Source organism: Crinia signifera, chromosome 1, assembly GCF_055691185.1.
Source record: "Crinia signifera chromosome 1, ASM5569118v1, whole genome shotgun sequence".
In the NCBI taxonomy this organism is placed as follows: Eukaryota; Metazoa; Chordata; class Amphibia; order Anura; family Myobatrachidae; genus Crinia; species Crinia signifera.
The window spans coordinates 296,471,836-296,490,002 of record NC_139217.1 but is presented as its reverse complement, the minus strand read 5'-3'; the positions used below and the strand labels follow the sequence as shown (position 1 = coordinate 296,490,002).

The 18,167-nt window shown below is 43.3% G+C and overlaps 1 protein-coding gene across 8 annotated transcripts in view; it reads left to right on the top strand.

Annotated features, from left to right (window-relative positions):
* KDM4C (lysine demethylase 4C) overlaps nucleotides 1-18,167 on the top strand; it is a 494,625-nt gene that overhangs the window by 216,168 nt on the left and 260,290 nt on the right. For all 8 annotated transcript variants that reach the window (XR_014474177.1, XR_014474183.1, XM_083185981.1 and 5 more), the window contains exons 9-10: nucleotides 1,875-2,074; nucleotides 8,425-8,663. Coding sequence is in view for 6 of the 8 variants with exons in the window: in XM_083185981.1 (XP_083042107.1) it covers nucleotides 1,875-2,074; nucleotides 8,425-8,663 (439 nt within the window). In the remaining 2 variants the exon portion in view is untranslated. The remainder of the gene's footprint in view (nucleotides 1-1,874; nucleotides 2,075-8,424; nucleotides 8,664-18,167) is intronic.

The window sequence follows — 18,167 nt, the reverse complement described above, 5'->3', positions numbered from 1 at the left end:
AGTTAGCTGTCAGCACAAAAATAGAAATGAGGGGTGGGGGTCCGCTGGACACGTCCAGAGGTTACCTTGGTCCCTGTGATCTCGTGCGCTGAGAGCCGCAAGTAGCTGCCCTGTAGCTGGTTTCCTGGTCTGTCCCCGTCTGTCAGCTGTGCGCCGGTCACGTGTGTACACCACGTGATCGGCTAGTCCCGACGTACGTTTCGCTGGGCGCTTGGTCACGGGAGGTCCATACTAAAAAATACTTAAAATAATAAAAACGGTGACACTGTCTGTAGCTTCCAGGTACTAACGTGATTAAATATCAACCATAATCTTGCACAGCGCTGAGACAAGATAAGGAATATCCAGTATGGGTGTAAACGTATATAATTTTAAATGACGTTCAAAATAAAGACTATGTTTTAAACAGGTACAACAACAACCTTAAACTGCAGTCTGTAAGATAAGAGTGCCCCCACCCAGAGTATATCTTTCTTCTCCCTCCTCCCTTGTGTAGTTTCACGGCAGCAGGGAAATCGTATCGCTTGCGATGCAATGTGATTTAGCACATTTAGCGAACCCCCACTATCCACATCACCCTGAAGTGTGGCGAGCACAGCAAGGCGACGCGATACGCATCCTCCTGACCTGTTTTTACCCCCACTATCCACGTCGACGTGGAGTTTATTTTATAAAGTGTGGTGAGCGCACGCTGAAAATGAGCCCTAAGCGTGGCGAGCGCATGCGGAATCAAAGTCAAGTAATCCGCTGGGCTCGCTGCGCTGGCCACGCTTCGGACTCCTTTTCAGCGTCCCCTCACGGGGCTGGCTACGCTCACCACGCTTTGGGCTCGCTGCACTCGCCACACTTTATAAAATCAACTCCACGCCAACGTGGATAGTGGGGTATGACCAGGTCGGGAGGACACGTACCGCATCCCCTCGCGGGGCACACTACGCTCACCACGCTTCGGGGTGACGTGGATAGTGGGGATGTGCTAAATCGCATTGCATGCGATTTGCGGGAGTTGCGATCCACGGGCAGAGGCAACTTGAAACTACGCAAGTACCATCGCATCGCACGTGATCTGATGCGATGCATTGTGATTGCCCGGCCGCTGTGAAACTACACAAGTACCCCAACATATAATGCAGTGACAGAGAGGAAGGGGCCTGCATGGAGTCTACACATTGGCCCTCTTCTCTTTTAAAGCGCTTCTGCTGATATCGGTCCTGTCTTTTTGCCTTTTTACCCTTGATTGTGTACTTATTTCCACAGTTGTTTAAAATATTTATTAATTTTTAATATTCTTAAAGCAAACAGATCAATTTCACTTTGGTTTATTTTTGTCGATGTATGCATTTGTCCTTTGTCACATTTTTTTAAAATCATTTAAGGGCCCCGTACACACGGTGTGATTCAGTGTCCCTTTCAATTCGATTTGGGCCATATAGTCCAAGTCGAATCGAAAGTGACCCTGAATTGCACAGTGTTACAATGCAGAAGCAGAAATAGACCGTGCAGGCAAGTATTTTCTGATCGAAAGCAGTGTCAAGCTGCCCAATGCAGCATCCCTCTCAGCCGAAGCTGGTGACTGGCGATATCGCAGGCTGCCAGATTGTCCCGTGTGTACACCCCTTAGAGAAAAACTTTACTAAACTATTTGTGTTTATATTGTAAGATACTTTTAGACACCCTACTAGAATAACTGCTTCTGCTTATCTCATCTGCATCTGTAATATAGTTTGTGACATATATAAATTACATATTATATCTGTAATGAAATCCCCTATCTGAAGAGTGTTTGGCTGCCAAGGATTTAATCAGTGTTGATTGTTTCATTCTTTAGATGAGTAGAGGTTTACATTTGTTAATATGTATTATTGTTGTTACAGTGTTCATGCAGCAGTGATATGGTGAAAATATCAATGGATGTATTTGTGAGAATTTTTCAACCAGATAGATATGATATTTGGAGACAAGGAAAGGACACCTACAATATTGACCACACAAAACCTACCCTTGAATCATCTCTGGAAGTTGAGGCATGGATGAGTAAAAGGCGGAAATGGAGGATGAAGAATGCCTTAAAAAGGTATTTGTCAGGAGCCTTAAATATAGATTTTTAGAATCTCACTTTGTATATGTCTACTGTGAAAATTAAATGGATGAAATCCTAAAAAAAGTTTATATAACACCCCCTACCCAATCCCATCATCAAACAATCTCTTTAGCAGATGTACTTCTACTTGTCTGAAACTAAATTTCCCATTTTGCCAGAGAAAGTGGTTGTTTTTATTCATAGTCCCTTTATGTAAGGGAAGGTTGAGGAAATGATTAATTATCACCATCAATAACCGCAGTGGTTAGGTGGTCCGCTTCAAATTGAATGAGAATTGCCTCATATAAGAAGTTTTACTCTTTTTTTTTTTTTTTTTAATTACATGTTGGCAGAAGCTTGCTTAACATATCTGCTTTTTCTTCCGTATCCTAGCAGCCAATCGGGAGTTGCTAGGTGACCAATAGCGCTATTAGGGAGGAGGAGCCGCAGGATGTAAACACACATCCAGTGGCTTCTCACTAGTCCGTGGGTTCGCGTTTTTTGTTTTGTTGTTTTGGTGTCCCCGGATGCCTACTTGGACAGAAGAGGACACGATCTACGCCAGAGGACCGCCTTAAGTATGGTTTCCTTCCACAGGTACCCACATTGGATTTTCTTCAGGACCGTCGGACGGAGGATACCTACCTACGTGTCAAGGTAGGCAAGTTTGTGTATGAATGGGCTATGTATATAATAAAGTTATACTTTGTGTGTTTGTGTGTTATTTCACTATATGTATTGTTGTGGAATAGCGGGCCCTTTAATGCCCCGTGTGCTGGAACTTGTGGTTCTCCAAGTCCCTGCATGCGGTGCAGCCTTGCTGGGACTAGTAGTTCCTCAACAATACACAAAAGTTTATTCTATTTTTACACATTTAATCAGCCCGATGGCCACCGCCCACCATGGACAGCCCCGGGCTTCCGCATGGGCAGGTGAATTCTGGAGGGGGGGAACCCCTTCATTGGGGGTCCCCACTTCCCCAGGATCCCTGCCCATGCTGACCGGTCAGGGGGTTAATGTTTTGACTGGGTAGACTTGTATAAAAAGTCTCCCCCTGGCTGTGGCATTACCCTGCTGGCTGGTTGGGCCCAGTGCTGGTTCTTGAAATAGGGGGGAAATACAAATTTTGTCCCCCGTATTTTGGGAACCAGGACCGGCCCTTGAGCCTGGTGCTGGCTTTATAAACTCTGGGAGACCCCTAGTCGGTTTGCCCCATGATTTTAGGAAACCAGGACTGGCTCTTTGAGCCCTGGGCTGGTTATGCTCAGGAGGGGGGACCCCACACCGGTTTTTATCCGTTATTTTTATTTTTTTACACATTCTTTTGGGACAGAACCATGCACAGATTGCACTGGTCAGGGCTGCCAAGAGAAATCCTGGGCCCCGGTACAAAAATTTCCCGGGGCCCCCACGGAGGGCGCTCCATGCACAATCTGCCGGCACTGGCTCCCCCATGCCACCGTCGGTCTGCGGCGGGAGCTTACTGAGTTTCAGTTATTGCATTGCCACTGTCGCTAAATTTCTTTAAAATGTAGGATACAGAATGAAAGAGCCAGAAATAGGGACAGTGCACTTAAAAAATTTCACCGTAATGCCTATTACACATGTCAGACACCCATTACAGAATATACCACATGCCATAATGGCCATTACTCGTTATGCCACACACTGTAATGCCCAGTACACATTATGCCACACACTGAAATAACTGTCACATATTTTACCACACGCCATAATTCCCATTACATGTTATTCCACACGCTGTAATGCCCATTACTTATTATGATACACATTGTAATGCCTATTACATATAATACCACACGCCATAATTACATATTATGCCACATACAATAAGTTCCGCTTAACTACATGCTCATTGCTATGGGTTTCATGCTTGATGCTAGGGGTTATCATGCTCTGCCAGGAGTTATCATGCTCATTGCCATGGGTTTACATGCTCTGTCAGGAGTTACATGCTCTGCCAGGAGTTAACATGCTCATTGCCATGAGGTTAACATGCTAGTTGCCATGGAGTTACATACTCTGTTCACAGGCGAATCTAGAAATCGAAATGTAATCTTTCCCAGTGCCCAGCAATGGCTTTTATTAAAAAAAGGCTGTAATCTTTCTCGGTGCCCTGCCCAGTGCCCAGCAATGGCTTTTTTTTTTTTTTTTAAATGCTGTAATCTTTCTCAGTGCCCTGCCCAGTGCCCTACAGGGCCTGTAGGGCACTGGGCAGGGCACTGGGAAAGATTACAGCCTTTTTTTTTTTTTTATAAAAGCCATTGCTGGGCACGGCCCCTGCCCAGTGCCAGGCCAGCTCAGCAATGGCTTTTATTTAAAAAAACGCTGTAATCTTTCCCAGTGCCCTGCCCATTGGCCAGCAATGGCTTTAAAAAAAAAAAAAACTGTAATCTTTCCCAGTGCCCTGCCCAGTGCCCTACAGGGAAGATTACAGCATTTAAAAAAAAAAAAAAAGCCATTGCTGGGCACTGCACCTAGAAAGATTACAGCCTTTTTTTAATAAAAGCCATTGCTGGGCACTGGGAAAGATTACATTTCGATTTCTAGATTGGGCTGGCACTGGGCAGGGTGCTGGTCAAGAATATAAAGCAATTGGAAAGCCAGGCACTGTCTGCAACAGTGAGTCTGTTTCTCACTGCTGCACTTACCAGCACTGTGTGTCACCAGAGGCAGGAGCTGAGCCGGGGAGCAGTATTATTGTTGTGCGCTGGGCTGCTGCGCCACACAAACACACGTGTGCGCGCTAGCCCAGCCGCAGCAGACGCAGGAGGATGGAGCCGGACGGAGGAGGAGGAAGCCGGGGCGGGAGACGGCACCGCCCGACATCAGCGAGAGTGTCACTGCAGAGCTCCGCAGCGGCGGACTGAATGCTGCTGCCGCCGCTGCAGCTCCCGAAGTCAGACGAACGTGAGTAAGGACCCTGCCACCAGGTCCTTCATACCCAGCACCTGGCCGCTCCCGCCGCCGCCGATACACAGCTGCTCACAGACCCGGCGCCTTGCACACCTGCCGACCAATTAAACAAAAAAAAAAAAGTTTGTGTGTGTCTGGACCCGGGCCCCCCTGACAGGCCCGGGACCCGGGCCCCCCTGACAGGCCCGGGCCCCGGTAAAATGTACCCGCCCCCCTCCCCTCTCGGCGGCCCTGGCACTGGTCTGTGCATGGTTCTGACAAAATCGCCCATCACAACCTGGTCTGTTTGTGTGGCGATTTTTAGTAATGTTTTCCCAAATTCGCATCCCATTAAATTTGCAACTTGTATACTTTTTAATAGGAAAACATCTGGATGCAAATTGAAAAATGTCACTTTAGAATGTGCGAATTTGCCGCAAAAAGTGCGATTTATCCACAATTCACATCCCATTAAGTTGGCGGTTTCAGGAAAACGTGCAAATTCTGCAGTTTTTTGCCCCCCCCCCCCCCAAAAAAAAAGCGCAAAAAAACACAAAATCGCATCTTATTAGATGTCACCCTTAGTTTCTTAATTGATCAAAAAGAAACTGTTGGACTGCTACTACTGATACTCCGGGTTGCTATGAAGCATAATCTCGATAAGCAGCCCTCTCAGCCACAATAACACATGGGCTCTGAATACTTATCCCAGATCCCATATGTTATGGCATAAAAATGAGGCATTTAATTGTACAGTCCGATAATGACTATCAGTCAAAAATCACGCTATCAGACCTTTTTTTTTTTTGGTGAGAAAAGAAATCGGGGGTAATAGATTATTTAGATTATTTAGAATCTGTTTTGTCTTCTCAATATAGGGCTACAATTACTGTACTGTGTTACCCCCAAAAATGTACAATAATATCAAATGCAAAACGTGACTATAGTAGTTTTGAATTTATACTATTGCCATTTTAATTTCAGTTTCAAAATCGCTGTGAATTAGTCTGGCAAAAACATCTGCTCCCCTTTTTGAACGATAAAGCGACTATGCTGTATGAGCAAATTATTGTACTGGTAATAGTATTGCAAGTCACTGTCATGTTGGGATGTTAGAGTAGAGCCTTCTCACATACATAGTGGCCAACATGACATCCTCGTCAGTAAACCTATGGCAGACTGTGCATTTCATTGTTTAGTATCCTGGCTGTAGCTTTAGTTTTGGATTTTTTTTTTTCTACCCAGGCAGTTAATGTATTTATTCCAAATTCATTTTTTCATTTATTTTGTGCAGGTCAGAACGGCACCTATTGTTGTATTGTCTGGTGTCAGCTGTAGGATATGTGATGATGTCATATATAATGATCTGCTTAAGTTATTTTGTGAAACTCTGGTTGGGATCTTCTTTTAGCTTGGTATTATATTGGTGTTCTATTATGCTAATTATATTTACAAATAAAAATGTGGTATTATAATGCTAATACTTTGATGATCTTGTGATTTTCCTTCCCTTACTTATACCATCATCTCCTCTTTGCCAATAACAGAACCAATCATTTACATTTGGCTGTCCCTCTGCTGATTTTGGACTTATAACTGGCACCATAAGTAGGGGTGTGAAAGCTCAGGGGGCAGCTCCATTGCTGCCTTACAACACCTCCATTCTTGTGTGCAGAGTGCTTTGAATGGCAAGGGACATATTTGGCAGGCACCCTACAGCCTGTAGAACACAGTACTTTACTTCTCAGAGGCGGCAAACGTCCTTTGGTTGTGACATTATGACACCACAGAGTGCACTGCCATCCTGTTATGGTGCAACAATGCTTATAACATATATAATGAACTAATTCTTTGAATTTATCATATTTCTGTCACTTTGCTAAATCTTTTTTTAACTAGTAGCAAATGCTTCCAATTCTAGTCTGCTACCCAATGATTGTCTCTGTGTTTGTGACTGTGAGAGAGAGAAAGAGCTGTAGTTTCACATGCTGCCAACATGTGAAACACACAAACGGATACTAGACATATATAGATGATTATAGGAATATTAGTTTCACTTTAATTTAGTAATCCGTTATTTTTACTCGTGCACCACTATTTTCCTAATGAAGTGGGTGGATTTTATAGTACATAAAAACAGATTACTTACACTGTGATACAAAGGATAGCTCTTATACTGTGGGACAAGTGCCTGTACTTTCTATGCTGTCCATTGTGAATGGAGCTTACATCATTATTTTTAATTAGAAGGAAGTATTGCATTTTGGTTTAGTTTGTTTCAAAATAAAGGAGGATGCCCAATTAGCTGCGGTAAATTACGAAAGCTAATGAATCTCCCGGGTGCTATCCAATTAGCCCCTATTAACGACACTTATTGGGGATTATGAGGCACACAAAGCAAAATCACTAAAAAACAGCCCTTAGAGACCTGTTTTTCCATGTTAACACGTGGGTTCATGAACTTGAACCCCTGTGTTATTGCCTGAAAATGGCTACTTTTTTTGAAAAAAATAAAACTGTAATTGGATAGCTCGATACTGCCCATCAGGCTAAAATTGCTTGTTTTTTTTCCAGCTGAAGCCCATCTAATTGAATACTCCCCAAAGAGTACTTTCATATGCATCTTTTCCAGTAGTTCTTGAAAAGAATGTTTGCTTTACCATAAATTCTCTAGTTATGACTAGTAGGAATACTTTTATTTTGACTAGCACAGTTTTAATTAAAAAAACTTTACATTTCACAAACAATGTGGAGAAAGTGGTAGTCCTTGCTGGGTGCTTCATGACCATGATTCACCATCACAAAGTGTAGATGCAATCAAATTGGTCTGATTTGGTATTAGGGCTGCTGTTCAAATCCACACAAGAATGTCTCACACTGGCCACTTGTGTAGTCAAGTGCTTTGCAGGCAGGATGAGACAGTCAGCTATTTATCCCTGATACATGATGCACACATACTGTTATGTCAAACAGTTGCCCACAGAGGGCTATCCAGTCAGGGGGCTGCCTTTAGACATTGAGCATACTGTATACAGGAAAATGGGAATAAACTACAGTTTACTGATGTTTTCATATATGGTAACTCATCCCTTTCTGCTGAATGCTTCTTCGTAAAAAACTGTTATTATCAACTACTGTAGGTTGTGATTTAATTTTCTCTGTTGTGACAAAGGTGAGCATGACTAGAACCAGAGTCATGAAGGTTATTTATCCTAACCTTTAAAGAACTTGAAGAACTTTGATAGAGGATTAGCAAGACTCGGAATCGGCCTGTGATCTCCCACATAATAAATTCTAAACACTATCAGCACACAAAAAAATGACATTTTTGTGCTAGTTTATTAAGGTGAAAGGCATTTATATTGGAAGCCTTTTTTATCTTATCCATGCCAGACATTCTAATCTGACAGCAGTATCTTCTTTTACAGCCTTCAGCGTACCACATCTCGTTCTAAGAGGCTTAAGACTCGGGAGGACAAGAAAGTATCTGCCATAGTAGTTGGGGCAGAAATCATAGCTACTGAAGCTGCTACAGATAGTTTCAAGGTCAACGAAAATGCCACAGAAAATAAGGAGCTAGTAAACAAAAAAGAGCCTTCGAGGCATGTGGAGAACATTAGAGAAGTGCATTTGGATCATGGCTTATTGAACAATATCCCGGCCGCAGGTAAGATAGGGACTGATTATGTTTCTCTGATAAGTCATAGGTGGTTGAAGTTATAGTGTCAGACATTTCTTCTCTGCAGCCTGCTTGAAATATGGTAAGTTTCAAAACCTGCGTATAAATTGATGTAGTAAATGGCCTTTAACCAAATATGCTCCTTATTTATGTTGCATATTAGGAGGGCACATATTATTTGATCTGCATGACATACATCAATAATATTTTACTATATATATATATATATATATATATATATATATATATATATATATATATATATATATATAGTGCAGAGATGATCAGGCACTCCACTTCACTGACAGGTAGATGCCCTGGTGCCACCTCCAAGGTAGCTTAAACAGCTACAATATATCTGGTGCTCCGACAAGCGGAGGGGGGGGGGAGCGGCACTCCACGGTCTTCAATAGTGATAGTAATTCACAACAACGATGCAGCAATAGCGATCAACGTTTCGGTTTTATTAAACCTTTGTCAAGATCAACTTGCATAATGGAAAACATACCTTATATCCCCTGTGTGTATCAGCCGCCCGCCTCCATCTTCCGGATTCATCAGCGTCACCTGCCGGCGACGTGCGAATCCGTCGCAGTGTGATGATGCTTGCAGACCTGTGTGCAGCTGAACACAGTCCTTCCGGTCTCCGGAGACGGGTTGCTAGGCAACCTATTCTAACAAAACAGAAACAGAAAACTTAATAAATCACCCAGTGCAAATAATGCATTAAAAACAAGCAACAGAGCACAACAAGTGATGGCAATGTAATAGGGGATGTGAATAACAAAGAACACTGTATTTTAACCCCTCACTGGGCTTACGTATGAACTGGCTGAATAGATCATTTAAGGCTAGAATGACACTCTGTAAACCTTTGCAGATGTGTCAAAAAGTAAGTAATGCCTGTAAACAGAATTTTTTTTTTTAAAAACGCCAGAAACCAGAACGGAGGGGCAACAATTGCTGTCCTACAATCAATACATGTGCCTCCATTAAAGAGACCAAGAAAAAAACTTCAGAAAATCACAAACATGATGTATGAAAAAAATATACATGAAAAGATATAATATAATAGAATAGATGACATTTTGGAAGTTTAAGTCGGACTCAAAAAAGTTATTATAACGTAAATAAATGCAGAGCACGTGAGCACAAGTATATACATGGGCATACATCAAACTATATATAATGAACTCCTTACAGAAAACATGCAAGGGGTAAATTTTCATTGAGGCCATCTGGCCACACAGTCCTCAACTTGTGAATCCACCTGGATTCATGTTGGAGCAAGGTTTTGCCTCTATCTCCCCCCCGTAATGTTTTGGGGATTTGTTCCATGATTTTGTAACGAAGGGCAGACAGATTATGACCAGATTCACGAAAATGCCGGGCTACCGGTTGCTCAGTGTCAGGTTTTTTGGCACTGAGCGATTGGCAAATGGATGTCCGGTGCATGGCCATTCTTTCCTTGAACTGCCTTGTGGTCTTACCAATGTAGTAAAGACCACAAGGACAGCGCAGGAAATAGACCACGTGTGTGGAAGTACAGGTAACAACTTGCCTGATAGGGATTTTACTGCCCGTTTGGGGATGACTGAATGACTCCCCTGTCTCCATGAAACTGCAACAGGTGCAGCCCGTGCACCTGTAGCAGCCCGGTTTTTTGGTGAGAAAGTTGATGGATGGCGGAGGTTTAAATGTGTAAATATCGTTATGCACGAGCCAGTCTTTTAAATTCCTGGCTCGTGCATAACTGGGCATGATGGTATAATCCTTGAGGGCCCTAATGTCCCTATCCGACGTAACCATGGGCCAGTGCTGCCAGTGTGGAATTTCTGGACAAAGGGAATTTTTTTCTTTTTGGGCAACCCCTGGATCTTTTTTGGTTCAAGTGCCTGTGACCTAGGGATGGACAAAACCTTATTTTTGGCCTTAATGAGCTCCGTGAGACGATATCCGCGTGTGCGGAATTGGTCAATCATGAGGTCTATTTCTTGTTCTGTATTGGACCTATCATCCGAGATCCTATGTATTCTGAGGAACTGGGAGAAAGGCAAACCTTTTTTGGTAGACTCTGGGTGGGAGCTATGGAAATGAAGGATTGTGTTCCGGTCAGTGGCTTTTTTATATAAATTTGTTCTGACGCAATGCTCCTGGATAGAAATGCTTACATGAAGGTAGTTAACCTGGGTTTTGCTCATGCAATAAGTAAACTTTATGGGAGAGTCCGACTGGTTAGCGGCAGTGAGAAGTTCATGGAACTCGAGCTCACTGCCCAGCCACAGCAAGAGCAGGTCATCAATGTACCTAACGAAGAATGGGATCTTGGCGGCCACATCGGCATTCGCGAAAAACAACTAATGCTCGACATCGAACATGAATGTATTCGCGAATGCCGGTGCCACACAAGATCCCATGGCACACCCCTGCAATTGGATGTACCATTTGCTGTCAAAAAGAAAATAATTTCTCTTGAGGGTAAGCTCAAGGAGAGTTATAAAGAAATCAATGTTTGGCCCTTTATAGAGGTGATGGCCCGTGAGTAGCCTGCGTGCAGCCTGCACACCAGCATCATGTGGGATGCTGGTGTACAGACTTACCACGTCAAGGGTACACAGCCAGCAATTGTCCGGCTGAGGGGGCAGGGACTGAAGCTTGGTGATGAGTGTGGTGGTATCTTTTAGATATGTAACCTGTGACTGAATAACTGGCTGGAAAAAGGAATCAAGATATTGGGAAATCACATAATAAATGGAGTCCCTGGCCGCTATGATGGGGCGACCTGGTGGTTTGACTTGATCCTTGTGGAGCTTTGGTATGGTGTATAACACCGGAGCCACTGGAGTGTTCTGAAATAAGGCTCTACGGGTCACATCCGTGATGATATTAGATGATACAGCATGTTTGAGGAGAGTGTCCAGTTCAAGATTGAATTTGGATGTGGGGTCATCGGGAAGGCGTCTGTAAACCATTTGGTCCTCGAGCTGGCGATATATCTCTGAGCGATACTGTCCAATGTACATTGGACAGTATCGCTCAGAGATATATCGCCAGCTCGAGGACCAAATGATGCTGGTGTGCAGGCTGCACGCAGGCTACTCACGGGCCATCACCTCTATAAAGGGCCAAACATTGATTTCTTTATAACTCTCCTTGAGCTTACCCTCAAGAGAAATTATTTTCTTTTTGACAGCAAATGGTACATCCAATTGCAGGGGTGTGCCATGGGATCTTGTGTGGCACCGGCATTCGCGAATACATTCATGTTCAATGTCGAGCATGAGTTGTTTTTCGCGAATGCCGATGTGGCCGCCAAGATCCCATTCTTCGTTAGGTACATTGATGACCTGCTCTTGCTGTGGCTGGGCAGTGAGCTCGAGTTCCATGAACTTCTCACTGCCGCCAACCAGTCGGACTCTCCCATAAAGTTTACTTATTGCATGAGCAAAACCCAGGTTAACTACCTTGATGTAAGCATTTCTATCCAGGAGCATTGCGTCAGAACAAATTTATATAAAAAAGCCACTGACCGGAACACAATCCTTCATTTCCATAGCTCCCACCCAGAGTCTACCAAAAAAGGTTTGCCTTTCTCCCAGTTCCTCAGAATACATAGGATCTCGGATGATCGGTCCAATACAGAACAAGAAATAGACCTCATGATTGACCAATTCCGCACACGCGGATATCGTCTCACGGAGCTCATCAAGGCCAAAAATAAGGTTTTGTCCATCCCTAGGTCACAGGCACTTGAACCAAAAAAGATCCAGGGGTTGCCCAAAAAGAAAAAAATTCCCTTTGTCCAGAAATTCCACACTGGCAGTCAGGCCATCAATCAAAACATCAAGAAATTCTGGCCCATGGTTACGTCGGATAGGGACATTAGGGCCCTCAAGGATTATACCATCATGCCCAGTTATGCACGAGCCAGGAATTTAAAAGACTGGCTCGTGCATAATGATATTTCCACATTTAAACCTCCGCCATCCATCAACTTTCTCACCAAAAAACCGGGCTGCTACAGGTGCACGGGCTGCACCTGTTGCAGTTTCATGGAGACAGGGGAGTCATTCAGTCATCCCCAAACGGGCAGTAAAATCCCTATCAGGCAAGTTGTTACCTGTACTTCCACACACGTGGTCTATTTCCTGCGCTGTCCTTGTGGTCTTTACTACATTGGTAAGACCACAAGGCAGTTCAAGGAAAGAATGGCCATGCACCGGACATCCATTCGCCAATCGCTCAGTGCCAAAAAACCTGACACTGAGCAACCGGTAGCCCGGCATTTTCGTGAACCTGGTCATAATCTGTCTGCCCTTCGTTACAAAATCATGGAACAAATCCCCAAAACATTACGGGGGGGAGATAGAGGCAAAACCTTGCTCCAACATGAATCCAGGTGGATTCACAAGTTGAGGACTGTGTGGCCAGATGGCCTCAATGAAAATTTACCCCTTGCATGTTTTCTGTAAGGAGTTCATTATATATAGTTTGATGTATGCCCATGTATATACTTGTGCTCACGTGCTCTGCATTTATTTACGTTATAATAACTTTTTTGAGTCCGACTTAAACTTCCAAAATGTCATCTATTCTATTATATTATATCTTTTCATGTATATTTTTTTCATACATCATGTTTGTGATTTTCTGAAGTTTTTTTCTTGGTCTCTTTAATGGAGGCACATGTATTGATTGTAGGACAGCAATTGTTGCCCCTCCGTTCTGGTTTCTGGCGTTTTTAAAAATTTTTTTTCTGTTTACAGGCATTACTTACTTTTTGACACATCTGCAAAGGTTTACAGAGTGTCATTCTAGCCTTAAATGATCTATTCAGCCAGTTCATACGTAAGCCCAGTGAGGGGTTAAAATACAGTGTTCTTTGTTATTCACATCCCCTATTACATTGCCATCACTTGTTGTGCTCCGTTGCTTGTTTTTAATGCATTATTTGCACTGGGTGATTTATTAAGTTTTCTGTTTCTGTTTTGTTAGAATAGGTTGCCTAGCAACCCGTCTCCGGAAACCGGAAGGACTGTGTTCAGCTGCACACAGGTCTGCAAGCATCATCACACTGCGACGGATTCGCACGTCGCCGGCAGGTGACGCTGATGAATCCGGAAGATGGAGGCGGGCGGCTGATACACACAGGGGATATAAGGTATGTTTTCCATTATGCAAGTTGATCTTGACAAAGGTTTAATAAAACCGAAACGTTGATCGCTATTGCTGCATCGTTGTTGTGAATTACTATCACTATTGAAGACCGTGGAGTGCCGCTCCCCCCCCCTCCGCTTGTCGGAGCACCAGATATATATATATATATATATATATATATATATATATAGAAAGGGGGGGTTTCTATTGGAGAGCGCTGATTAGTGTACCACCTAGTTACTTCAATGCAACATACAATACTGATACAATTTTTGTAATGACAGTTGATCTTTGTCCCTTTTCCGAATAAGACGTGCCAATCTGTTCAAGGTATAAAAAAGTTCTTTATTGAAACCCAACGCGTTTCGTCAGAACGACTTCATCAGGGGTAAAAACAATAAGATTCTCAAGTATGTGGTTTGGTCAACTTTTAGTACTCGTACAAGGTAAAATCCATATATGGGGTTTGGGCCGATATACAAGCTTAGTAACAAGATGTAGGTGTAGATCCACGGATAATATAGGAGGTTAAGGTCCCTGTTAGGAAGGTTCAGGGGGAAGATTCCGTAAAGTTTATATGATATCAGGTCTGTGGATGCTGGAGGTACTGGTTGTGATCAGTAGTGTTTGACTCCGTTATGTAAACGCAGAATCTATTTAGTAGATAATTTTTGTTTTGAAGATGATTCGAGTATAAGGTGCATTAACGTGCAGAATTCTTGTGGTCCAGTATGAATGAATATGGTCCTTTAATTGTAGGATCACTCCATTTCAATATGTGTGATGGAAAAAGGCTCCACCAGCCTTACATAGATGAGATATAACGATTGTCAGGAAATGTAAAAACTCAATCGTGTTGACGTAGGATAATTAATTCCCACCAGACAGAGGGAGTACTTGTTTCCTCAAGAAATTCTCCACAATGTAGCACTTTTCAAGAGCTCCTTCACTGGCTGGTACTACATTGTGGAGAATTTCTTGAGGAAACAAGTACTCCCTCTGTCTGGTGGGAATTAATTATCCTACGTCAACACGATTGAGTTTTTACATTTCCTGACAATCGTTATATCTCATCTATGTAAGGCTGGTGGAGCCTTTTTCCATCACACATATTGAAATGGAGTGATCCTACAATTAAAGGACCATATTCATTCATACTGGACCACAAGAATTCTGCACGTTAATGCACCTTATACTCGAATCATCTTCAAAACAAAAATTATCTACTAAATAGATTCTGCGTTTACATAACGGAGTCAAACACTACTGATCACAACCAGTACCTCCAGCATCCACAGACCTGATATCATCTAAACTTTACGGAATCTTCCCCCTGAACCTTCCTAACAGGGACCTTAACCTCCTATATTATCCGTGGATCTACACCTACATCTTGTTACTAAGCTTGTATATCGGCCCAAACCCCATATATGGATTTTACCTTGTACGAGTACTAAAAGTTGACCAAACCACATACTTGAGAATCTTATTGTTTTTACCCCTGATGAAGTCGTTCTGACGAAACGCGTTGGGTTTCAATAAAGAACTTTTTTATACCTTGAACAGATTGGCACGTCTTATTCGGAAAAGGGACAAAGATCAACTGTCATTACAAAAATTGTATCAGTATTGTATGTTGCATTGAAGTAACTAGGTGGTACACTAATCAGCGCTCTCCAATAGAAACCCCCCCTTTCTAAATCTCTTGTTTGACTCCCACTAACAGGGGAGTCCTATCGGAGCAGCAGCAGATTATTGTTAGCGCAAAACGAGGTCCATACTGTATTTATATATATATATATATATAGACGTGGAGTTTTGAGCCGGCACTCTGCTGCTGTTTGAAGATAATTGCCCCGGGTGCCTTCCGGTGAAGATAACGTACTTAGCAAAAGACAGCGTCACTCCAGGGGACTTGTTTCAGAATTTTTTATATATATGTAATACATCAATACATCACAGAACCATCAACACCAGTCCACCGACGTTTCAATGTCCGCAGACATTTTCCTCAAGGTGTGGTGTGAGGTAGCAAACAACAATACATGCAGGCATGAGATTATATGTACTCACCATTCCTAATGATTCTGACCGGCGGCCGGGTGCGCCGATCGCACGCCCCCGGAAATGAGGCATGAGAAGCGCTGACAGCTTCCTCTGTGTGTCCGTTGCTAGGGTGCGCGTCAGACCAGAGGCGCTGTCCCCAGCCGCCAATCACAATCTACCATACGGAGTACGTGGTATGGATACACTAAAACCTGTATGAATGACAGGTACATTCAATGACTACAGGCAATAGTACAAGCAAGCATAGCTGTGTTGGCAAAATAAAGCAAGAAAAATGCCAGGATAATAAATATGCAACAACAAAATAAAGCATCACTTAAAGTATCCACTAATGCTTGCATTATAAGAGCACTGGTGTTTATACTGGAAGTCCACCGGTGCAATTCACAAGGGTAATGTTTAGTACAATATGCTCCAGTTGAATCTTTCATTGAGACCGTGCGGTCTAACAGTCTGTAGCCTATGGATCCATCGTGTCTCCAATTTTAATAGCGAACCATCTCTATCACCTCCACGGCGGAAAGGGGGGATGTGATCAATAAGTATAAAGTTGATATCAGACACTGTATGGCCCTTCTCCAGGCAGTGTCTGGCTACTGGTTGGTCGGCTTTACCCAAGCGGATTGCTTGGTTAATAGCCGATCTGTGCAGTGCCATTCTGTCTTTGATCGTACGAATCGTTTTGCCGACATAGAATAGTTGACAGGGGCAAAATAAAAGATAGATTACATGAGTCAGTTGGCATGTCAGGACCTGCTTAATATGGATGATAGCTTCCGTGTGTGGGTGTTTGAAGGACCTACACACGACCAGATTTTTGCACGTCGTGCAGTTGAGGCAACGGTAGCATCCCAGAGGTTTTTTCAAAAATGACGTGTTAGCCCTCTCCACTTTATCAAACCCCGTTATATCGGTGTGGACCACTTGGTCTTTAATGTTACGTCCACGTGTGTAGCACGACATTGGCCGTGCGGATTTGAAACATGGAAGAGTGTGGTCAGATTTGACGATCGGCCACAGCGCCTTGGTGGCCCGTTGGACGATGGGGCTAGATCTTGAAAATTGTTGCTTCCATGGAATGATGTTGTTAACTGCCCGCTCTTTGGTTGCTAACAGGGTTTGTCGTGGGATGGACAACACCTCTTGCTGCTGGGTGCGTAAGGTTCTTAAATTGTAGCCTCTTTCTGTAAAGCGCTGGACAACCTGATTAGTCCCCTCTATGGCTCCTTCCTGGGTGCTTGCTATTCTTGCTACCCTCATCAGCTGTGATTTCGGGAGTCCTTTCTTTAACGGTCTCGGATGATGGCTGGAAGCCAATAGTAAGTTATTCCGATCTGTTTCTTTTGAATACACTTGCGTTTGGATCAGGCCATCTTTCAGGTTAACCTGCACATCCAGATAATTGATACTTTGTAGCTGTATATTGTAAGTGTATTTTATGGGGCTGGCACTGAGGTTGATAGCCGCTATATGATCTTCCAATATTCTTGTAGGGCCTGACCACAGACAGAATAGATCATCAATAAATCTTACAAAGAAAATTATATGGTGGTTGATTGCGGGGTTACACAAGAACTTCTCCTTTTCTTCTGAGAACATAAAGATGTTTGCCAGGCTCGGTGCCACTGGGCTTCCCATGGCACACCCATTATTCTGCTGGTAGTAACTGCCATTATACAAGAAATAATTCCTTTCCAGGGTCAGTCGTAGTAGTTGTAAGAAAAGCTCATGGTTTACGTCTTGGATGTTACAATCTCTCATGAACTGTGCTACCGCTGCTACACCTGCTGCCTGAGGGATCGAAGTATACAGGCTATTAACATCCAGTGTTACCAACACTGTATCGGCTGGAATCGATGTCAACGACTGGAGTCTGAGCAAGAAGGCTGTGGTATCCTTAATAAATGTTTGCTGTTTTTGGACCCATGGCTGTAGGACTATGTCCAGGAATTTCGAGATTGGCTGGTATAAAGACTTATTCGCACTAATTATGGGGCGTCCTGGAGGTTTTGATAAGTTCTTGTGTATCTTAGGCACTGTGTAGATTATTGGAGTTACAGGATGGTCCTGACTTAATGCTTTTGCCAGAGCTGGATCGAGCAATTTGGCAGAGACCGCTGTTTGCAGTATCTGATCCAATTCTCTTTTATATGCTCTGGTTGGATCGTTGGTCAGTCTGGTATATGTATGGCTATCATTAAGTTGACCCTCCAATTCTTCCATGTAGGCCACTAGGTCTTGGACCACTATGGCCCCTCCTTTGTCCGC